Genomic DNA, 25,029 nt, shown 5'->3' with positions numbered 1-25,029 from the left:
AGTGGAAGCTCTTACGCTTTCTTTCAGTGAATGAGAGGACAAAATGGGCTTATGGCAGACCGAATCAGATCAGACACCAGGTGTTAATCTTCAGAGGCTAACATTTGTGTTTGGGAGTGTGCGTAAATATAGAATATGTCAACTGGAGTGAATATGGTGTTCGGCGAATCTATCTCTGACGAATACCAGTGATTGGATTGCCGGCCTACTGAGCGATCTGCACAGGGCTGCCGTCAAAAGCATGGTCCACTTTCTATGTCCAGAGTTCACCGCACAGAGCGGAGGAGCATTGTGTGGCAAGGAGCAGCAGGTAAGGAGAGCATGTGGGTTGGGCTGGAGTAGTGGGATTTGAGGGCAGGCTGGGCTGCGGGGCGGAGGCATGGGAGGCCAGACCCGCACATTGAGACGGCAGAGTAGTATGGTGCAGTAGACGGTGTGAACTGAATCCCTTTTGAGAATTCTGATTTTCGCCAATAAGGCATACTGAGATACAATGACTTGGTAAGTAGTGTAGAACAGTCTGCGAATTTAGCTATAGAGCAAATATCTTCCCTGCAGTACTAAATGAAAATATGATTGACTTTACAGAAATCATAGTTCTACCCAACCAAACACATACATTAAGCCTTATAACAACATACTAAGCAAAGGCACATGTCTGGAGTGTTAATTTTCCATCTCAAATTGAAGGATATACATAACCGGAATGTAATTCGGGTTGAGTCTAAAAGTAGCCTCTGTGATTTATAGGTGTACTTACAAGACTCAAAGACAGGTAACAAAAGACACTGTAACGCGCGACAAGGGCACTGTTCTATAGTCAAAGGTTTACAGATGGCTATAAACTAGGTATGCCAATTGAAAGCACTAAATAAGTGAAAGGGTGAAAGGATGTGGTATAGGAATGGGAAGAAAGTCCAAGGGAGAAACCATAGCTATGGTGTTACCAAGTGTATGTGTAGATCAATTAGAGTGTGGGGTACCTAGGGCTACGCGTGCTCTCTGCAGTTTTGCTGGGAGCTTTACTTTGTTTCATAATTTTATCTCCCCTGCCTGCTCACTGGTTTAGTCATGTTTTCCAGCCCTACACCTTCCTTCCTTCTTTACCAGAGCAACAATTGCTCCTTAACCAGCTCACTTCTTTTTTTAACACAAAGTAATCCTTTTTTACCCCTCTCTTGTCTACAGACTCTTGTCGCAATCCCTGGGGGTTTGCAACCGGGTGCTCTCCAGATGTTTTGAACTACAACTTCCATCATCCCTCATCATTGACTATGCTGGTTAGGGTTGATGGGTGTTGTAGTTCAAATCATCTAGATAGCCAAATGTTGCAGACTCCTGCCCCAGAATTCAAGGTTTATTTTGTCCAGGGCTTCCCTGGTTATGGCGACCTCTAGTTTCCACTGTTTTACCTAACACACTAGGCTAGCGCTTCACTCGATTAGCCCGGTCCCATGAAACCATCTCAGTCTTTGTGACAGAGGGAATGCTGATTATCATTCCGTTTCTTGGCAGTCCAAACCCCAGCAATATCTCACTGGATTACGCAAATACATTCTGTTCTTTTTAAATTCCATAGACATGACACTTGGCACACTCTCTATGCACTGGTTGCTCCTCTCCCCTTGAGGCCCTTCTTCTTTCAACCGTCACCATGTAGTACTTCAACTAACTGCTATCCAGAGCAGAGGCTATACTAACCCCAGTGTTTAGGTCTCTGACCCTTGCTCAGATCACAGCTGCCTTTAATCTCCGTCGCCACAATGATATCCTGTACACAAGTGTTTGGCCCAGCATCCCTCGCTGCACTATCTCTCCACATGCTTGATCCGTGTGGCCACCGATTGCACGGCCAGCATCCTACTCTGAGCTATCACTGCACATCTGTCCACATGCTCTGCACTTAGCCTTCCAACCTTTGCATGCTTGCACGCTTTGCCTACCTCCTCCCCTTCCTGATTTGCCATTCACTCTGCCAACGTATGCTATCCCTAAGCTTCTTCCCTAATATTCTGTGTTTTTAACCATAGGCTTCGCCTGCACGTTGGCTTCACCCACTTGCTGTGTCATTATAAGTAGCCTCGCCACTGCATTGGAAGTGCTGGATTCACAAAAAAGGCACAGCGTCCCCCCGCATAAAGAGTGATTATTTTCCGTAGCAACAATTACAAAATGTAAATTGTTCGGGCACCTAGGGCAATTGCCTATGCTATGCCTGGCTGGGATTCCCGCACGCTTCTCACCTTCTGATTTGTAGTCCCACTCGGAGGGCTGGCGCCGCTGCTTCACAGCACTGCACAGGGCCATCAACAGGCACAGCAGGAACACACTCTTCTCCATGTTCGCTCTGCAAGTGCAACAAAAATGGAAGTTTTATCTTTTATGGAAATGTAGCTCTCGTGGGAACAGCCAGAAGGACCCAGCTGGGGCCCAGCTGGAGCATGCTGGAACAGTTATATCTCTGAATAAAGCCAGATCCATCTCCCTAACACGCGCAGACATGTTTATTCAATCACCATGGACACCAGGCTCCCCTTGTTGTTTCAGGAATGAGAGAGACGCTTGAGCATTACAGGAGACATACTAATTCCTAACGGTCTTTGAGCGGCAAACAAGGGACCCCCATTTGAAGTCACATCTTGCAAGCAACTGGTACAGTCATCTTCCAGCTATTTGATTAATGGATCTCCTTCTATTACTTGCATGACAGGCAGCGAGCAGAAAGTGCACATCAGACTTCTATTGACCCTTACACATGTACATGCATCCAGTAGAAGTTATTTCAAAGTACAGCAGGCATCAACAGGGAGGCATTGAAGGTCTCCGATCAATCATTATGGACGGATTGTCTCCTCCACCCAGCACCGTTTGAGTTTTTAGTGATATAGGTTTTTCTGATGAGAACTTTGTGTTTAGGAGGTATGCATCATCTAGGGAAGTCCTGTAGTGGCAGGCTGGCATTGGGTAAGGAATAGAGTTATTGTCAGGGCGGTGAACGGTGGGAGAGTGATGCAAATAATTAGACACCCAGATATTATTTGATATCTTAGGCATTCACTTATGTATCCATCAAACCATATACCCATACATAACTCATTAACATATATTACATTTGTACATAACAATATCAAGAATATATATGCTTATTTTTCCTAATAAAGTTAGTTCTTCCAAACAGCAGGAAATGTATTTTGGTAATTTGCTTGTGCATTCCACAGGGTGCAATTCAACCTTGCTTTACATTAATACACCCTTAGCAGCTAGTCAAGAGACTCTCAAATAAATGCCTACTTGCAACCACGTGCATTACTATACCAATCTAGTCTGCTGATAAGAGCATTTCCATTTTCTAGAATAAAATGAGTGATTCCTAAGAAATCATGGTTTATAAAGTGCTCATGTTTCTCATGACAGCTTAAGTAAGTCAAGTCTAGGAAAAGAACCCTGGACAGTACATTGCATGTAGCATCAGATGCTGTTGATTTATCAACACTTTGCGCGATTTTATTTTACTATATAAAACAATATGGGTTTGGTTTGACCAAAAAAGGATTATTATACCAATAGAATCAAGGAAGATAAGGAAACCCAAAAAGATATTGAACGCACTTGCACGGACCTACTTCCCTGCCATAGCCACCCCTCCTGGTAAATCCCTCTTTGATACTATTCTGACAAAAATTGAACAAATTTACAAGACAAGGGAGGATAAGATTTATCTTCGATCTGCTTATACATTGTGTCTCTCAGCTGAACAATTTGACTCATTGATTGAAGGCACTAATATGAACCATCCCTTATCAGACTGTTCCCTATTTTGTGAGAATGAATATGCATCGCCTATATCTACTAGTAAGTAGATCATTCAGGATCCCTGCTTGAAGAACTGCCTCTGAAATTCTTTACAGCCCTGCTGCCAATTCCAAGTATGCAAATTAATTCATGTCTTACTGAAACAAGGACATGTACCCATCCTTGAAAATTGCAATAACCAATGTGTTGCATTAAAACCCTAAATTATAACCAGGGGATGAACTACAACTCACTTGACAACCTTCCCTTTCTTTCTAAATTGATAACAAAGCCATAGCTGCCTCAATCAACTGCATGCAGATTGTTGACAAGGTAGAGGCACTGAATCTGTACTGTTTGCAGACTTAGGGAATCTCAAAATGTCAGTGGACCCATACAGTGTTGGGGTCCTGGTACCACTAAATCCGCCTGCACCTCTCAACACTGTAAACTATGGCATGCCATAATGCTGTCTCACAAAATAGTGGGATTGCAGTGCTACAGTAGTTTTTGATCACTCCTTCAGTCCAATTCCAAATAGTCTCCCAAAATTCAGCCCCAGCACCGTGCAACTAAATGTGGTGACCCAAATGGATCAACACTGACCCCTATACTATTCAATGTATATATCAAACTCTTGGCATGACTAATCAGATTATTTGAACTTCAATTCTTCAGTTATGCTGATGATACGTTTTTGTGCAAGACTCAACAGGTGGACAATTGAAACATCCTAGTAAGTTTGTCAACTGCATCATCGATAGAAAACAGATCTTGGAAGCTGCTCACACGTCCTTGGATTTCACTACCATCTGGTCTTCCCCACAAAAGGCTCTTATCACACCCTATAACCTCAATCAGGCATCTCGATTATATTTCATTGATGAAAGTTGGCAGGTGGATAGTGCCCAGGTGGGTGGAGCTTTCTGATTGGCCAGTAAATCAGCTACCTTGCATTCAGCTGCACAGTCAATTGAATGGGAGTTCCAGCTTAGAGAAATAGTCTTTGTACCTCAGGCAACGCCACTGGCCAACAATAGGAATCATGAAGTTGGAATGAACTCTTTCAATGCCTGCTGGGGTCCCCTCTCACTCCGAGGTACACAGAGAGGAGAGCAATGCTGGCTGGTACCAAGAGCCTCCTCTTTGAATGGAGGGGTGAGAGTGTACAAAGGGTAGAATGACTGTTCTTACAGCAAGGATACATGCCTTTCCTATGTAGCTGAGTTGCTGTGTCAGCTGAGCTGAGTGCATCAGCACATGTTACTGCCAGGAGGAGCCCAGATGCTCTAAGACACACTATGCCACCCAAAATTCTAGGCCAAACCGACGCTGACCGTAGTGCCGTCTCTAGGGAATGGCTGGAGAGGCAACAGTTCCCTTTATTACTGTCTGCCCTCCGGCCCTACAGCGAGTAGAAGCAGCCCCATCGCTTGGACCCCGCAGCAAGAAACTGTGAGAAGCACCACATCCGATGTTGATTTCCTGTACACTATAGGAAGCAGAAACATGTCCAAATGGCAGTTTGTGTCGGCTGCAGGATGAAAACCCACCCCCCACTACTTGCCACAAGCTTTCCACATTTGACTTATTTTTGGCCTTATTGAAGGTTTTTTGTGCTTGCCAAAATATTGCATGCTTTGATGTTTTGTGGCCTCGCTTTTCCTGTGTCCAGCTAGAGAAGTTTTCGATACAGCGATACATGCCTGAATCCTCCAGTGTGACAACAGGTGTTATTATTACCAAATCTGCTAGTATTCAATTTATCAACTTCAGAAGGATGCAGGTGCTGAGTCGGGTTTGCTGGGATTGCATCTTGCTTTGTTCCGGTTGGCACAAGACAAATGTGAGCGATCTACTAACTGAGCTATCCGTTCGGACTACAGAATGTCCTTTTATTGACTGCTCAGTTGAAAAGAAACATCCTGTCCCCTCCAGTAATTTTTAAATACAAAATACAAGTATCTAGGAGTAACACTAGACAGCTCAAGATCGGAAACTGCAATGCAGCAAGAGCTCCTAGATAAAACAAGGAAACTCACATCACAAATATGAGCTGTGGACAAAAAGTTCGGACGCTTCTGCCTGCTTCCAGTTATTAAATTCTACAGAGCAAAGGTGGTACCATCCTTAACCTATGGGGCAGAAGCCATGCAGAACATACCAAAGAAAATGGTTGAAACATGAACGCTATTTCAGGAGAACCGTCCTAAACTTGCCTAAATCAAACCCAATGGCCTCGATCAGATGCAAGTTCAGCTTACTCTCGCTGCAAGCAACGACCGATGTAATAGCATGATGCTTTACAGGAAAACATTGCTCCTAGATCGCCCGGCGATATATAACTTGATCAACACAGAGATCACAGGAAGACGTTGCAAAAAATGAACGCATGGGTACAAGAAAATAAAGAAAAGCTAGTGAAGATTAAAGCACTGAACAAGATTTAATCCAAAACCTGTCACCTTGTAAAAATCGCTAATGCGATTCAAACAAGTAATACCATTTTTTTAATTTTTTATTATATTAAATATAATATTAAGATTGTAACATTTTATTATGATGTATTCTATGAGGTAATTCAAGCAAGGTAATAATAGGGGTTATAATATATGGCTGCTAGTTGTGACATCCCTAATGACCTGTAATAAGAAAACAACATCACTGCTTCTCTGTAATCAGTTAAGCCAGCAAAGGGCAGAATTCCAGCTGCCACTGCAGCACTTAATTAAAGCCACAATCAACTTTTAAAATTCCTGCTTGTAAAATTGCTTTCTGTGACATAGTACAGCCATTAACTGATAAGAAACTGTGTATGGTATTATGATGTTTTTGCCGCGCGCAGCCTGAGCGCCTCCGAGTGCTGTTGGCTGAGTTGGCACCATCCATCATGCAGAAGCTGTTATGTTCCGCCCTGCGTCCCGCTACGCGGTGACGCAGGGCGTGCCTAATAAAAGCCCCGCCCCCGCGCTCGGGAGGCAGTTCCGGGGCAGACCATCCACACGTGTGCGTGTGCTTCATTGATGCTCCCGCTGGAGCTGCGCCACAGGCCGTGCGGCCTAGCATAGCACCGCCAGCCCTCGCGCGCGCACGCCGAGGGCTGGAACCTAACAATGGCGACGAGGTGGAACGAAGATCAACACGCGCTCGGCGTTCACGCCGCTTAGATGGCCCGCAGCCATCGCGGCGAAATTTTTGGACACCCGGTGGAGGGGATCGCACACGTGACCCACCCCACCACAAAAAAAAAAACATTTTTTCTTTTTTGCTTCTCATCATCACTCGCCCTCTACTTGCCGGCCGGGCAGTGTGGAGCCATCTGGCATCTGGCCTCCAACACTAGAGGGCGCCAACAAGAAGTGGCATCAGAACCACGTGGGAGCACCAGCACCTGAACTTTCCGTCACAGTGGTTGGAAACCACAGCACTTCCAGGGAAGGCCCAACTTCACCGCGCTGGTGGTCGCCCGAAGAGCTCATGCCAGCACTGACCAGGTACACGTCGACATGACGGCCGGTACGTCCACCCCTGGGCCCACCACGCCGTCCAGAATTGTGGCAAACCTATCGCTGACGTCCCCACAGCCTCGCACACAAGGAGGTTCATCGACACTGGTCCAGCCTTTTGACCCCTTTACCGACCCATCTTCGAGTGGACCCAGATGGCAGCTGTGGATCCAGAAATTCGAGATGGCGATGGAGTGCCAAGATGTAACGTCGGCCAGGAAGATGAAGGCGCACCTACTACTCAGTGTGGGTGATGCGGTACTGCGCATTTTCAACTACTTGAATGTTGCCGATGGCCAAGATGCATACCAAAGCGCAAAAGATGCCCTCACGGCTCACTTTCTCCCTCAACTGAACCCGGACTATGAGACTTTCATTTTCTGCACCACCATACAGGCAGCGGACAAAACCCTGGATGCCTACCACACTCGGTTGAGAAAATTGGCCATGTCCTGCGAGTTCACAAATGTTGAGAGTGAGATCAGGAGGCAGATCATTAACGGCATACAATCAGAAAAACTACGGCGCCTAATACTCAGCGAGAGAGGCATCCCCCTGCAACGGATCCTTGAACTTGGACGACAAAGGGAACTAGCCCACACCACAGCGGCCAACACGGAGGCCACCCTACATAGATTGCAACCTGCTCTCAACACAGCCATGGTGGCCCAGATCACCAACAAACAATCCTCGAGGGATGAATACAGTGGGGGCTATGGCCAGAACAGGTGGCAACCGCGCATTCCTGGGCCCACAGAGTGTGGCTGGTGTGGTGGCCCACGACATGGCTGCCGCAACTGTCCTGCACAAGGCACCACCTGTGGCGCCTGCGGCAGGAAGGATCATTATGCAAAGGTTTGCAGATCATCGGGCACCTCCACGCAGCCCCCACAGAACTTTCCAGAAAAGAACGCGACCAAGAAAAAGAAGCAAGCCAGTGCAAGGAGGGTCGCAGTGGCCAACTCTTCCACGGAGGAAGAAGGGGATGATGTCTCGACAGGGCAGCAGGATCCCGGTAAGGATAACGAGAGGAAAGGAAGAAAGATATACCTGGTGTCTGCATTAAGCCAAGGTCAAGAAACACAAAGAAAATCTGTCCGAAGGCGCAAGTGCATGGTCACCGTCCAAAACCAGCACATTCTCATGACCATTGACACCGGCGCTTCGGTGAATGTTATGCCCACAAGCATATTCCAGACTCTAAAGCCTCAACCAGACCTGAAAAGCACAGACACACTGTTGTATGCATACGGCAGCCGGAAGCCCCTACCAGTCATGGGCAGGTTCCGCACTACGCTGGAGCACGGGAAAACAGACTATGGTCGAAAGTCTATGTCGTGAAGGCAGGAATTGAAAGCCTCCTGAGTGGGGACGCAGCAGAAGATCTGGGAGTGGTCAAATTCATTTGCCATGTCGATGATGCCGAGGAGGTGGAGAAAATGTTGAGTCAATACCCCAAGTTGCAAGATGGAATAGGCTGCTTGAAGGGCAAAACCATCAGGCTGCACATTGACGAAACAGTACAGCCGAAAGCCGTAAGGCATCGGAGGACACCTTTCCACATGAGAGAACAAGTGGAGCAGGAACTCAAGGCTCTGGAGGAAGCTGGCATCATAGAGTCGGTCACAGGGCCCACACCATGGGTCTCCCCGATGGTCGTCACGCGAAAGCCTAAACAGCCCGGAAAAGTCCGGATTTGCATTGATATGCGTCTCCCTAACACTGCCATCAAACGAGAATGCCACATCACCCCAACGATCGACGAAATCGTGGCGGACCTCACAGGGTCTTGTGTATTCTCGAAAGTTGACTTGAAGGCGGGGTATCACCAACTCAAACTCCACAGAGACTCGCGCTACATCACAACATTCTCGACGCATTTGGGGTTGAGGAGATACAAAGGCCTGAGCTTCGGGATCTCGTCCGCTGCTGAGGTATTCCAGGAAACTATCCAAGAGGTAATCAGGGGCATCCCTGGGGTCCTCAACGTGAGCGACGACATTCTGATTCACGCCCCCGACAGGAAGGAGCACCTCAAGAGGCTTCATACCCTACTGGGCAGACTACAAGAGGCTGGACTGACCATACACAGGGAGAAGTGTGAGTTCCTCAGATCGGAAATCACCTTCTTTGGTTACAAGTTTGGCAGCACGGGCATCTCCCCTGATCCCCAGAAGGTTGCAGACATTCAGGCGGCAAGCCCACCGATGACCCCCACAGAGGTACGCAGTTTCCTAGGTATGGCAACCTACTGCGGGAGGTTCATTCGAAACCTGGCCACCCTAACTGAGCAACTACGGGAACTGACGAAAGCAAACATCAAGTGGGACTGGGGGCAGAAGTGCCAAGACTCGTTTGAAAGTATCAAAGAATCCCTGTCCGTCGACACCAAAATGGCGTATTACAACACCGAGCTGCCCACAGAACTGTTCGTGGATGCAAGCCCCGTTGGGCTCGGAGCCATCCTGAGGCAGGTGACGAGGGAAGGGGAGAAAAGACCGATAGCCTACGCCTCGAGAGCCCTCACTGAAACCGAACAGAGGTACTCCCACATTGAGAAAGAGGCCATCGCCGTGCTGTGGGGGTGCAGGCACTTTCATCTTTACTTATATGGGCGGCGGTTCACAGCAGTCACTGACCACAAACCCCTACTGCCCATCTTCATGGGAACGTCGTCACACCCTCCGGCACGGATAACCAAATGGCTACTACTTCTTCAGCAATACGACTTTGATCTCATCTACCAACCAGGCAGTGGAAACCCCGCGGATTTTCTCTCGAGGCATCCGCGAGCGGCAACCCAACAAGAGATCCAAGTGGCCGAAGAGACGGAGGAACATATATGCCAAGTGGTTTGCGCAATGAGACCAAAGGCGGTGAGCATCGAAGACATCGAAGCAGAAACTAACAAGGATCCTTGTTGCAACCTAGTGAAAGATGCCATAATCTCAGGGGACTGGAAAACCTTCATGAGACACACACACAACAGAACAGCGGGAGCAAAAGGGTTTCTGTCCGGCATGTTTACCGTCCGGCAAGACTTGTTGATCACAGAAGGCAGATTGATACTAAGAGGAAACTGCATCGGAATCCCTCTCAGAATACAAGACAGGATAGTGGCCCTAGCGTATGAAGGACACCAAGGACTGGCAAGGACAAAAGCCTGCATAAGGCACAGGGTATGGTTTCCCCAGATCGAGGAACGGGTCGAGACACTCATTAGCACGTGCCTAGCCTGTCAGATAACGGGGGCCCCGCCAGAAACGGAACCAATTCTATCGGCGGAACGCGGCCGCTCTCGGTGGGAGGCCATCAGCATTGACTTCTACAAGCTATGAGAAGGCCTCCACCTTTTGGTGGCCGTTGATGACCACTCCCGATATCCGGAAGTTGAAATAGTCGAATCCACAGCAGCGGAAGTGGTCATTCCAGCCATAGAAAAAATGTTCGCAACTCACGGACTACCAACCTCCATCAAAAGTGACAATGGGCCACCGTTCAAAGGGGAGGAATTCAAAAACTATCTGCAGGTCCTTAATATAAAGTATCACCACATCATGCCGAGATGGCCCCAGGCCAATGGGGACGCAGAACGCTTCATGAGAACCATTAACAAGGTGCTAAGGGTATACAAGGCGAACGCCAGCCCATGGAAGGTCGACCTCTACCGGTTCCTCCGGAACTATCGAGTTACCCCCCACAGCACAACCGGCATACCGCCGGCGGATCTCATGTTCGGCACCGTCATCAGATCCTCGGTTCGGCACCATCCAAGCAGGACCCCGGACGAGGTCAATGAAGGACGCACGGAAATGAGGAGAAGGAGTGCCAATGCCCACATGAGTGGCAAGAGGAGAGCGAGGCCGTCCAATCATCAAGTGGGGGACCAAGTCGTCATGCTACGCAACCCCACCAAATCAAAACTCGACACCAGATACGAGGAACTGCCATGGACCGTCAGCGATCGGCACGGAACCATGGTGACTGTGACCCGAGGACACCGTCAAGTGCCGAGGAACTCGTCGTGGTTCAAGGCGGTGCCTCGCAACCTGTGGACTGACAGTGAGTGCCAACTGGAAGACGAGGACGCTCAGCCCAGCGAAGACGAGCCTAGGTCCATCCCGGATGAGACAGGAGCGATGGATGGAACCTGGGAACAGCTGGAGGCCCCCGGCCTCGAGGACCTGACCAGTGAAGGTGAGCCAGATCAGGAGCCGGGGGGGTGCTGGCCCCGAGAATGGCGATACGGTCTGAGATCTGCTACGAGACCGCCGGCCAAGTTGAATGACTATGTGTGGTAGTTTGAGGTACCTGGACCACGAACATTAATGGCCGGGCAGTTATTGGTTAAGAGCGTGAACCGATGTTTGAACTCACAGTTGATGCAAGTTATTGTTATGTTTGTTTGTTTTATAATAAAGGAGGAATGTTATGTTCCGCCCTGCGTCCCGCTACGCGATGACGCAGCGCGTGCCTAATAAAAGCCCCGCCCCCGCGCTCGGGAGGCAGTTCCGGGGCAGACCATACACACGTGTGCGTGTGCTTCATTGATGCTCCCGCTGGAGCTGCGCCACAGGCCGTGCGGCCTAGCATAGCACCACCAGCCCTCGCGCGCGCACGCCGAGGGCTGGAACCTAACAGAAGCTTTGTTGGATTTGAACTGAAAAGGAGATCCTGGCCCCGCTCACTTGCACCTGAATCAGCGCATAAGGCACGCACACGTATCCTGATTGCCTTTGAGTGCTGTTGGCTGAGTTGGCGCCATCCCTCATATAGAAGCTCTGTTGGATTTGAACTGGAAGGTAATCGAGAACGAGAAAACTTATACACCGCTGCTCATATTTTTGGACTATTTGTAACTCTCTGGACTCATCGAGACTTTTTGTGTCGCTTTATGCGACCTATACTAACTATAAACACCCTATATTTGTGGGAAGAACCTGGTCCTGCCCACTTGCACCGGAACCAGCACATAAAGCACGGGCCACGCGCATCCGCGTGTACCCCTCCCGTGTGATTGAGTGCTTTTGGCTGTTCGTTGGGCCGGTGGGGAGGGCTGTGCCAGTTATCCTCCGCTTGAGGAGGCTTGTGTGGCAACATCCTAAGGTAAGTCTAATATCCTGTTTACATAAAGTGTTTGACAGGACACACCCTTTGACGGGCTCTTTGGGAGAGTTCCATACTGCTACAATATACGAAATAAAAAAGAAAGGGTATCTACAATAAGAAAAGACATGTTGGCGGTGCCGCTGGTGTTTACTAGTAGGAGAGACAGTTTGTCTCATGCCCAGGTGCTCCCCTTTCCGCCCTCCCCACCATCTCTTCCCACTTCAGTCCAGGATTTCAATTCCCTGGATCGGGTGTGTGGGGGAGTTGGGGGAGGTGGAGGGCGCCACTGTCCATTGTGCAAGTAAAGAGGGTGCTATGGCGAGCTCACCTATATTATTGGAATCTGATGACCTCTCATCCCAGCCGCAAGAAGTACACAAGGAAATTATGGGGATGGTAATATTTGAACAAGTACCTTCATCAACGAACTCAGCGAACATGTCTTTTCTAAACACACCTCCGATTTCCGCTGCAGGAGAAATAATGCTGCTGGCCATGTCAGAACACCCTCATGAATTAGGGGAGGGCGTGGGTTCTAGCCTGCCCTCGGCTCAAACTCCTGTGAAGGGTTTGAGGAAGGGAATACTCAATGGATATGTATGCCAGTGCAGGATGCAATATGCAGAGAATTGAAGGAGCACACAAAATATCTGCGTGTCATTTTAAAACAAACTGATAATTGTGAGCGAATGGCTGAGTCCGAAAGTTTTGAATGGTGGTGCCCAGCGATTTGCTGCTAGAGAGGAGAATGGCTCTATCTGAAATGTCTTGAATTTACCTTTGGGTAGGGTAATTGCCCCCAGGGATCATTCAAATATACTCCTACAAGATGATGTGGGGTCAGTAACAAGGGTTGGACAACTTAATGGCTCAGCTCCCCTATACTCAGGAGGAAGTGATGCCACCCTCAGGCAGGACAATAAATAAAAAAGTGAAAAAAGAACAAAATGAAGGAAAGAAGAAAATGCTGTTTGCCGAATTCCGGAAGGTACTAAAGAAATCATTCCGTACATCTTGGCGATCCTTGGTGAGCAAAGAGATTTCCAACACAATGAATATAGTAAACCTAGATTGCTCTCCATCCAGTGGGAATGAGGATTGTTGTAAGTTGTCAACTTGGGAGCTTAATATTGCTCCCAGGACAGCGAGAGCAGTCGACAAAACAGTGGCTGCAAGGGCCAACCATACAGAAGATATGTCATGGTTCTAAAGTGGATGTAGTGGATGTAGTGGATACCCGCTCAAATGCTATGAAACATAAGGGGCAGAAGAAATGCTCAAAAGTGGGTAGTGAGGGCACGCAAGAGGGGAATAGTGCAAAGGTTTAATACCTCTTCAAAAAACAAAGGGACTAAATGTTGGGAACAGCAAACCCATGGGTGTGCTTTTAGGGCCCCAGTAAAACCACTAAGCGTCTCGCTGGACTTGCGAGGACCATATTTTGCTACTGGGGAGACTCGTGATGAACAGGAAGGGGGCAAAGGTATGACGAGGCACAAGTCCCACAAGTGCCTCTGATGGAGGAGTTAGTTAGATCGACATTGAAGAACCTCATGGATCAACTAGTACTAAATGGCTCAGTTGTTCTGGCTGGATAAAGGGAGGCGAGGTTGGGGGGCCCTCTGTGGACAGTTGAGGGGGTGCACGGGAAGGGAGTATGATGAGTCAAGGAAGGGAATTATGGACTACATCAGATAACCAGAGGATCGGAAATAAGGATTATAGATGATAAGGTTGGTATACAAACCGCTTCGGTCTCCTCTCATGACAGACAGTCATACGCTATAGAATTTGTAAAGAAGAGGGGGCATCAGTGACCTTTAACCTCTAATATAGCACCGGTCACCTTGGAGGCCCCTGTAAAAAATATGTGCCCTATGAACGATTCCAGTAATGCTTTAAAAATGCCAGGGTTCTCTTTTGTTGTGAATGTAATTAGGCTGGCTCACATATTGGGGGGGATTTTATGTTTTTTATTCAGGAGGGACTGGAGTTAGAAAATTAACCTTAACATGTTATTCAGAGTGTTAACACTTGCCCAAACCAAGATGGAGGTTCTTAACCCTGTCCTGATTGGTTGGAGGAGTCACAAGGACAGTTGTGAAACTGTTGCAACTGCATTTTATTGTCCTTTGCCTAGCTGAGGAGATCAAGATCCAGGAAGCTCCAGTAAGGCCTACCCCTCAGGGCCATCAAAGCTAAGTCTTGAACCTGTGACAAGCTGCCACGGGGGAGCTGAGAAGTATTTGTCAGAAAACTGAAGCTGAACAATTAGGTCTTCTAATTCAATGTATGAAGAAATGTATGTAAGCTGACGTATTCCTGTGAAGAAACTGTTTTACAAAATAATACTTTTGTCAACCGTTTATTATTTCTTGTTAGAAACTGTCAAATTCTTGAACAGGAGGTTAATTCCTATGCTTGCGCTGTTTTTTGTTTCAAACCGAGAACTTGTTTACTTACCTTTCGGCGTGAACGTTTCGTTTTGGATTCCGCTGACTGTCAGGCCCGTTGCTAGGGAACTGAAGTGTCGGGTTCCCGAGGGGAAAGCAGTCCTCTACACGCTGGCGGATGTTGCCTTTCCCAGTGTTTAGTCTCTGTGGGTTGCAGAGATACAGTGCAAGATAGAGAACCTTTCCATATCTGTGTTTATATATTTAAAGCTGTAGCTAGTAACGTGCAAGCAGCTTTCCAATTCTTTACCGCTGCAACACAGCATAGGCTGTTATTTATTTTCGGGTCACGGTGACGCTGCATTCGTTTTTGCTGACACCTGAACTCTCTCAGAAGCAGAGAGGTGTAACTGTAAACAGTATCAGTTTCATGAGAAACGTTGCACAGACTGAGCAGTGACTATTTTTAGCACATGGAGACAGGAGGGCGCAGTTCTCTCTTCAAGGAGGAAGCAGTCAAGGCAACAGCAGAACTTTGTGTAAGCAATTTATTCCTGGCTCCCATGTGTTCACAATTAAACTAAACCCTTACATCTATGGACCCATTTCATCTGTTAGCAAGTGTCAAGGGAAATAGTTAAAGGTGCAAGTTAAAGGTAAAGTCAAGTACAATTTGAGCAAGGAGATGAGGATAAAGACATTGGAGTTAGCAGACGAAAAGCTATTGTTGAATAAGTTCAAACCATACATTCATTGAAACCTCTGGGCAATCAGCTGAGGAATAAATAGGTATACATTTTATTTAAACGATCTTTAAAAATATCTGGAAGGTTAGAGTTTGAATGTTTTAATGTAACCTACCATGTAATTCCCACTGCAGATTTTTATGAGGTCACAGTAGAATCTGTTATTTTTTTATTTTATCCACTTCCCCTTTCCTCCGGGTGTGTTATGCGCTCAGCCGTGAATTATTGTGGTTGAATGCGCTATGCCTTTGAGGGTCTGTCGGGGTTCAGAAGCTACTGCAGTGGCATTGTCAAGACTCAGCCTGACAAAATAACGTCCAATGGAGAAGGCCTTGTTTTCTAGATGAGCCCAGTCTATTACTTTATTGTATACTTGGCTACAGTGGACCTGACTCTCTAAATAGATGGAGAGTCCTGGCCCTCCTGAATGAGATTCCGACCCTCAGACTTATCACCTCGTCTGATATTAGATTGGTGGACTTTATTCACCCAGAGCGGTATAATGACATTAGGTTGTTTGTTCCTTCTCGAGTGGTGTATGAGGCCCTCTTATCAGAAGCTCACAATTTTAATAAACTAGGATATGACTTGTTGCCATTCAGTGCTGGTATTAGTAATGGGCTCACTAAAGAGTCCCAACAGGGGCCTGATCTGTACTCCACGGGACATACATACCGAGGGGTTTAGAGATACACATCAGAAACAAACCGTGGATGAGGACGAAAATTGGCGATGGTTGGCACTATCCTTGAGAGAATCTATTTCACAGTTGAAGGGGCTAAAAATCAACTTTAACCCTAGCTTCACTCTATCATTCACCTGCTGCAATTCAAGGCGCTTTTCCAACTTATATTCTTGTTCTCACTTATGTCATTAGCTCGGTCAGTTTTCATTTTTTTTTTACAAGAAACATGGCTGGTTGCCCCGTTGAGCCTAGATCAGAGGTCTTCAAACTGTGGGGCACACCCCCCCAGGGGGGCGCGGCCGCATCCTAGGGGGGGCGCGAGAGCCCAGCATGAAATGTAAAAAGAAAAATTAAAATAAAGTTCCTTTTTTTTTTAGGTTGGAGGAAATGGCCAGGGGCAGCTCTCATGGTCAGACTGGGCCATAAAACGGACTCAGACACCAACGAAAAAGTGGCCCGCAGTTGCAAATGGATATTCATTCCTTTAGTCACAGACCATTTAAATAGTTCCCAAGGGGGTGTTTTGTGTCAAAATGTAAGCAAATGGTGATATTTAAAGAATATTTATTCATCAACAATGGTCAGAACTACTAGCTGAATAGTGAACTAACTCTTCAAACTGGCCCACATTGGCCAAATAGTGGGCCATTTTGATTGGCCTACACTAGCATTTTGCATTTTTAGTACAGGCATTGTCCTATTGTCCTATAGGCCAGTCCGAGCCTAGCAGCTCATCCATAATGGCCCAGGGGGTATCCACCCAGTGGCCCCCTAACCCATTATGGAGGAGCCGAGGAGCCAGCCCAGTGAAACACTGAGCACTCCCTGAGCTGCTTTTTCCAGCTGAGGGAGTGCTCGTTGGCTGGCTAAACTGGGTGTGTTTGTTTTGGTCCGAAGAGCTGATTTTGGGGATTGGGGGTAGAGTGGGGAAGGTGGGGCATTTAAAAATGCCTTTGTTACACAATCCCCCTATCCACCTGCCAAAATCAGCTCTCCTTCTGAGGCGCTGTGGAGCCCAGGGGACAGGGATGGTATTTATTTTACTGGATATCTATCATAGATGTCGAGTAAAAAATACCATGCTTTCCCCCTTGGCCCCCCAGCGCCAATTGCAAACTGTTTGGCTTTTTACCCATTTCTTTTAAACTATGCTCTAAAATGCAACATTTTAACCCATTATTTTTAAAAAAAATCACAGGGGGAAAACCCCCGAACCTCCCTTGATTGTTTCGGACACCCTCGCTACGCTCGGTCGCTATGGCATTTTTATGGGAAATATTTATGCCACTGCACTTAAAAAAAAAAACAGATCCAACTGGCCCTCTGACTGTGTTGGGAATGTGGGGGGTGGGGGAGAGGTCAGGAACTGTGGTGGGAGCAGGATGGGCGGGAGCACTGGGATAGTGGTGGTAGCAGGGTGAGAAGAGCCCAGGGATTTGGTAGGAGTGGGATGAGGGAGCCCAGCGACCGTGATGGGAGCATTTGGGGAGCCCAGGGACGATACTGGGAGTAGGGTGCAGTGACGGCGCGCAATATTTCATAGCCATTTGTACATACTGTACATTTGACATTTTTGAGCGGGGCCCGGCCTGCCTAAACTTTGCTCAGGGGGGGCCCAGGCCAAAAAAGTTTGAAGACCACTGGCCTAGATGGTTACGACATACGAGTGGAGTTGGCAACCAAGGCAGTTAGAGGACGGCCAGCGGGTTGCTTACTTGTTGCAATTCGTAATAGATGGGGATTACGAGTGATTTCTCACCAAAACGTAGCAAAAGGGGTCCTTGCAGTAGCGCTGGAGGTTGAATATAAGTCTCCCTGTCAATACATCAGTTAGGTGTGATTTTACCGACCACAATCACAGAGTGGTACATTTCATCGCAGGCAAAACACTGAAAAACAATGACTTGTTTTTGTTAATTTAAGGGGTCCCCCCTCCTCAAGCCCCCTGATTTTCCGACCTTATAACACCACCCCAACCTATTTTAACCCCTTACCCCACTACCCTTTATATATCTATTTAATATTTCCAATGTTTTTCATTTTAATTGTCCGCAGTGAAATGTACCACTCTGAAATGTTTTAGATGAATTGACTGGGTACCAATAGATGCTGTTAATAAACATATACTGGAACCCACAAGCTAACCTGAGCTCTACACTTATGGAACAGAACTTGGTGGTAGAAAATTGGTTTGTCGGTATGCCTAGTGGTCAAGTTATCATTGCTGAGGATTTTAATGCTGATTGTTCTTCCTCCATTCCTAGTGAACATGCAGTGTTACAGGTGCCCTTTTGCTCAGCTGTTAGCGGTATGGTAGTACAATCTTATTCACATCCCTGAATGTGAACGTTAAAGGTTCAAAAGATTTCAAAATTAAAAAAATATTTGTTTAATGATTATATGAGCTCCACCTTAGATTTTAAGCTTTTGGTGTATACCCATAGCACTTCTGGACATCAAATACATGATTTCATTGACAAATTGGGAAAAGGCATTCCCAAGGCGGGCACGGACAAAATTCATAACCACTGGTTTGACACAGACGTGCAGAACAATCAAAAAATCCGACTTAGCATGATTCGTGAGATCAATAAAATGCCTGGCAATATGGATATAAAGTATAAGGCAATAATGAAAGTAAAACAAAGATTACAAAATTGGACAAAATCTCATCACGCTATTATGTACGAAAGAGATGGAGAGACTATGATGTCCACTTTGAAAGATGTCAATGCCAGACATGTTTGTCTCTTGGTAAATGCATTAGAGGAAAACCAGTCTACAGTCCAAAGTAATCCCATAGCTAAAGGGGCTTGGCGCGATCACTTCTAGAATCTCTATGGGCAGGATAAGGGCAATATTATACATGGCTTGGCCACAGCCTCTTGTCCATGGGACTTGAATTTTACTATGAGGGATATCGTGACTCTGATAGGTTGGACTAGTTCTTCATGAGCGGCTGGCCCTAATCAACTCATAAACCTGACCTTCATAAATAATGTACACCTGTGGTCTAAAGCTCTATTTATTCTATTTAATTATATGGTGGCAACTAGAACCTCACCTAGCTCCTGCAAAACAGCATATGTTGTACCAATTTAGAAAAAGGGGGTAGGTCTTCCCCCTTGAATTACCATCCAATAGCACTGTTGGTCGCGGATTCAACATTTTTTTCTTCTTTGGTATTAGGCCATGTAGAAGATTGGAGCGCTAGTAACAACATTCTGCCCCCCCCCCCCAAAAATAGGATTCAGGTAACATATGGGTACTGACTGTGGAGGACTCTTGCTAAGGGTTCTACAACGGAAGCATGGAAGGATAACTCATCTATATGTACTTTATGTGGCCTCTATGGATCTGTCCCTCGTGTTCGATTTGGTTGATAGGCATACCCTATGGGCTAAATTGAATAAGCTTGGACTACCGTGGGGACAGTTGTCCATCTTGATCTATTTGCATGAGGAATCTAATATACAGATACAGTTTAATAAAGATGGGTTGTTGACTACATCAATCCGCACCTGCAATGGACTCTGCCAAGGCTGTGTATTTGCGCCTGCATTATTCAATCTATATGTGGCTGATGTTGCCGATGCTTTAGAGGGTGCATCGTTTTTATCGCCGGAAATAGATGGCATAAGAATATGTTGGGCGCCCTACGCTGATGACTTTATATTAATAGATCACACACTGATTGGGCTTCAAAGATTAATGGTCACATTTAATCAGTATATAACCGCTAACCATCTGAGAGCTAACCCACAGAAGACAATGGTTATAAGGCTTAGCAAACGCTCCCACCTGATTGTTTCAGTTGGTTTTGCAGTAATATAAAGCTGACGGTGAAGTTGAGCATTATTTATTTGGGGTTTCTCATCATTTCATCCCCAACAATGTATTTCTATAGGAATTACCTTAACGATAAAGCATTTAACAAATTCCCCAAATAAAAAAGATAGATAAGAAATATGGTAAATTGTCCAAGCTCCCAACTATCAAATTCTATCAAGCAAAGGTACTTCCTTGTCTACGTTACGGCCTAGAGTTTTTCCTATATGGTCGGTAAAGGAGCTTAAGAAATATGAAGCTCTTATTTGGTGGTCTGTTCTGTATTGTACCCTTGTCAGTAATTCAATATGAATTAGGTTTACAATCTCTCAAGTCTGGTGGAATGGAGGAGACTGTCTTTTTATTGATTACTGCACGTGAGCTCAGAAGGAACGTTATATGCGCTATTTGAGTAAAGGTGGTAGGGAAGGAGTCTCACAGGAGGGCTTTGTGCCTAAAATACACAAAGAATGTGTACAATTGTTGGTCAAAGTAGGGGATATTGCTGGAAACCCTTCTGCAAAACCCAGAGAAAGTCAAAAGTACAATACAAAATCATGATTGGGCTTGTACTAATGATGCAGTATTGGGTTTCCAGCTGTACTCGCAAATCATTTCCTCCCAAAAACCATTGCTGTGCCCTATTTAAAATGCTTCCTTAATGAGAAAATGTGCCATAACTTTTTGCGTTTCCGAATGAATGTTTTGCCAACTCGGGAGATTATATTTGTAAGAGGGGGCGAAATAAATGTTACTATGCCCTGGTCGTTTTTGTATTGTGATAGATTCTAAGGAAACGCTATTACATCTATTGATTGACTGTCTATTTTAAGAAATTTGTGTCAAACCCATTGTTTTTTTTTTAGATCATCTATGGTGGGATATGATGCACAGTAAATCGGTTGGATTGAATTTAGCAGTGTTGAGGTTGTTATCCATGGTGTGTAATCTGTTCTAGAAAGTAATGCTTCTAATCTTTTATGGGGTTATTAGGATTATATATATAATGTAATGTACTGTATGGTATTGTGTGTTTTATCTATGTTTTCTTCTTCTCAAACATTTTGTAAAGGTTTGTAATGACCAAAAATAAATAAATAAAATACTATAAATAAATTATGTTTATTGTGTGCACTGTTGAAGTTCAACACATGAGAAAAAAAATCTACATCTTATTACTTATTTTAAAGCTCACAACGAAAAAGGTTTTAGATGCAGTTTTATTAAACTGCTTAAATTATGTTTCTGCAACACATTAAAATCTGCGTATTAGTTTTTGTTTTTAAAGAGATTCTACATTATGTGAATCAGCAACTAGAATATTGCAAAAGGCCAGGGGACTCATCAGTAGTAAGGCGGAATCCCGCCGGTACCATTACTGCTGTGGCGGATTTAGCGCTGTATTACAATGTGTCAGGAATGTGCACACCCCTGGTAACATAGTAACAGTAACTCCACCTGGTGGAATTAGCGTGACTTATGATTCGGTGGATCTGTAATAGTAGCAGTAAATCCGTTACCGCCAGTTTTAAGGGTTACCGCCGTAGTCGTGATGAGGCCCAGTGTATGGCCATGTATTATATGGAATAAAAAAATCCACTAACGTATGTAAAAAAGATATGACAGTCACTGGATCGGAGTTGCCTTGCTGGATGATAGAACTGGATTAGCTCCCTCAAATAGGAAGGGGCAATACCATTTACACACTTGAAGACAATACAGGCAGTCTTAAACCTTGATACGGTCCTCAATTGAAAGCCAATGCAACCCACGTCAAAATGGGGATACATGAGACTTTTTTTCAACTTAAATATCAGTCTGACTGCTGCATTGTGTGCCTTCTGAAGTCGTTGAAGGTGTTTAGCGGAGATAGGAAGTTGACTATTGACAGTTGACTATTGCAATAGTCTAAATGGGTGCTGGTTAAAGCTCCCTCCACAGCTGCCTGATCTTCCATGGTATGTAGCAAAGCACTTTACACAGCAATCTCACAACAAAATGTAGTTCTTTGATCTTGGCTCCAACCTGGGTTTCAACCCCAAGGTCCTCCTACCAGATGCAGCCCAGATCTTTTACTTTAGATGTAAATTTAAGGTATTTGACCAAAAGCAAAGGAATAGGTAGATTATTTGCAATGTTCAGCAAATGCCTTGGCCCAAACAGAATGAGCTTTGAGGCATTGAGCTGTAAATGGTTTCTAGACATCCAGCCACTCAGTTCCTCCAAGCACGGGCATAGTCGATTAAGTGCATCCTCAAAGTTGGTAACTCGAATGAAAATCTGTGCATCATCCGCGTATGAGTGAAAATTCAGCCCATAACGCTTCCGAATTTCCAGAAGGGGTCGGATGTTTAAGTTGAACAGTAGCAGAGACAGGGAGGATCCCTGCGGGACTCCCCAATTTAATTTAATGAGGTCTGACAGGAACTCCCCCAGTCTCACTCACTGTTGACGGTCAGTAAAAGAAAACTAAACCAGCTCAATGCTGGGTCAGAGACTCTTCCTACTTCCTGCAACAGTTCCAAAACAATGTCATGATTCATTGTGTCAAAGGCTCCGGACATGTCCAACATCGGCAAAAGTGAAAGTTCCCCTTGATCCGCAGCCTTTAACAATTCATCCTGTACAGCCAGGAGTGCGGTCTCAGTACCATACTTTGGCCGAAAACCAGACTGAAATTTGTCCAATAACAATTCACATTCCACCAATTCCTGCAACTGGTTGGTAACAACATTTTCAAGTATTTTAGCTGGCCAAGGTAGCCCTGCAATGGGTTGATAATTCTGAAGGCTCTCCACATCTAAAGATGGATTTTTCAGCAAGGTGAGACAATGGAGAGCTTCAAATCTTCTGGAACAATTCCACTCGTCAATGATTTGTTGACAAAAGTCGTGACAAATGGAGCAAGATCTTGCGCCATTCTCTTAGCTAAGTAGGCTGGCAACGAAGATAAAGGCCCTCATTACAAGTCAGGCGGTGGACCATGGTGCTACTAGCACCATGGTCCATGCCGGATTCCGCCATGGTGGATGGCGGAATTACCGCCCCATTCCAAGGTGAGTGGGGCGGTAATTCCCCATTCACCATTTGCCCTTCCCCATTCCCATTTTTGCCCCATAGGGCATAATGGGGATGGGGAAGGCGCTAATTACAGCACCGTAAATTACGGTGCCATAATTAGCACCAAGGTCGCTTAGCGCCTTGGACTTTAATGCCTGCAAAAAGCAGGCGTTAAAGTGTGAATCAGGCGTTAAGGGTTAACGGCGCCGGCGGCGCCGTTAAACCCTTAACGCCTGACTTGTAATGAGGGCCAAAGAGTTAATAGTGGGTTTAAGAGACCCAATAAGTTTAAATATATCAACTTTAACAACTGGATGAAATTCAAACATGGGTGGGGTATCTCATTCTGTGAATCATCCAGGTTGCCTGGAGGTTGATTATGCGGGAACACACGTGGATTAGTGGAGATCTGAAGTTCAATATCAGCCCTAATCCATTCACTCTTGTCCACAAAGAAAGAGTTAAAAAAGATTAGCCTGTACTAATGAAGCATCCAGCACTGCCGCTTTGCAGTTAGCATTGCAAAAATTGGATATGATGGAAAACAATTCCCTTGATTGATTTTTAGCAGTTTTCAATTTCTTTACGAAATTGCTGTTTTATAATTCCAAAGTGATTTTTGGCTTGAATTTTATTTTCCAACGTTTGCTTTTTGTGCCAAATCTGGTTAGTCCTACTGACCAGTTTCTGCAAACATTGAAGGCTCTGTGAAAACCATAGTTGACAGATTTATTTAGACTTAGGTTTTAGCAGGGCCAATTTATTACATAATAATCTTCTTGCCCCCCCTTCATAATGCTGCTTGCCGTGCCTTCCCCAATTCTGTTGTGTTCCTCTAAATCGACATGTCTCTGAAATATGTCCTAGATGTGTGCAAGTTCAGCACTGTAGTGGCTCCCTCCCTTGTCCTGAAAACCTCCCCGAAAAGTCTCCTGTGTTCTGCTGCATCTGTTGTCCGTATCTCCGAAATCCTCCTGGAAACCCCTCTTGGTTGTGATGCATATGTGGCCCGAAGCCACACCCCCTTTGTAAACCTCCCCTTCCTCGGAATCCCTGCTGTGAGCTGCCTCACCCCATGTACCCTCCTTCCACCCATGGGTGGTGCACTGTTGATACTGATGCTGTGCCAGTGGGGTAGGCCTAGTTATAACTGCCCCTTCCATCACATACTTTGATAGCTTCCACTGCACTTGTTTGGGCTCATCTGACTTCCTACCTCCGCCTTTTGCTTAACCTTCGCCTGCCACAATCTACAATGGTTCACTATTGTGAGTTGTATTTCTGGCCATCCCTTCACTTCCATCCCTACCAGTTTCTTCAAACTCTTCTGTACTGTCTCTGGTAGTCCCTGCACTAAAATGTGATCAATTATTGCTATTGTTTTGTCCCACGGCTCTCGAGTTTCAAGGAGCCAAAGCTCTTGAATCTCCTGAATATACTGCAGAGGATCTTCATCTTCCCTCATTTTGCATGACGTAATCGCCCCAATGTCTGATGCGTCTGGGTATTGGGTTCATAATGCTTGCCATATTGCTGCTCTGCAGTTTTCAAATGGCGTCCCATTGTGCTCTGTGTTGTCACCCATGGGAACCCCACCCTCTTCCATACGTCATTGGCGGCGTCTCCTAGTATCGATACTAATAGTCCCTCTATGTCACCCACTGCTAATCTGTGACCAGCTGTCAGCTTCTCCATTTCATAAATCCATTTCCCCACTCCTGCGCTCAATGATGGTAGCCTACACGTCACACTCTCTTTGTCTGTGTGCTTTCATGGCACATACTGAGGTCTCGCCCCTCCTCTCTCTAATAAAGGCATCTGTGAGTATGCCACCCTCTCTTCCGGTGTACTTCGGTATAGTCTAATTTGTCGAGGCCCTCTCTCATCCTCAATTTCTGTGCATATATCTG

General features: G+C 45.9%; 1 protein-coding gene across 2 annotated transcripts in view; it reads right to left on the bottom strand.

Moving 5' to 3' along the window:
• The window catches only part of LOC138583157 (uncharacterized), a 90,116-nt gene that overhangs the window by 26,794 nt on the left and 38,293 nt on the right, over positions 1-25,029 (bottom strand). For both annotated transcript variants that reach the window (XM_069655144.1, XM_069655143.1), the window contains exon 2: positions 2,244-2,347. In XM_069655144.1, coding sequence (XP_069511245.1) covers positions 2,244-2,340 — 97 coding nt within the window. In that variant the 5' untranslated portion in view covers positions 2,341-2,347. The remainder of the gene's footprint in view (positions 1-2,243; positions 2,348-25,029) is intronic.

Source organism: Ambystoma mexicanum, chromosome 3q, assembly GCF_040938575.1.
Source record: "Ambystoma mexicanum isolate Mex_15411 chromosome 3q, UKY_AmexF1_1, whole genome shotgun sequence".
Taxonomy (NCBI): Eukaryota; Metazoa; Chordata; class Amphibia; order Caudata; family Ambystomatidae; genus Ambystoma; species Ambystoma mexicanum.
The sequence above is the reverse complement of the archived record's forward strand: the minus strand, read 5'-3'. Positions and strand labels throughout refer to the sequence as shown.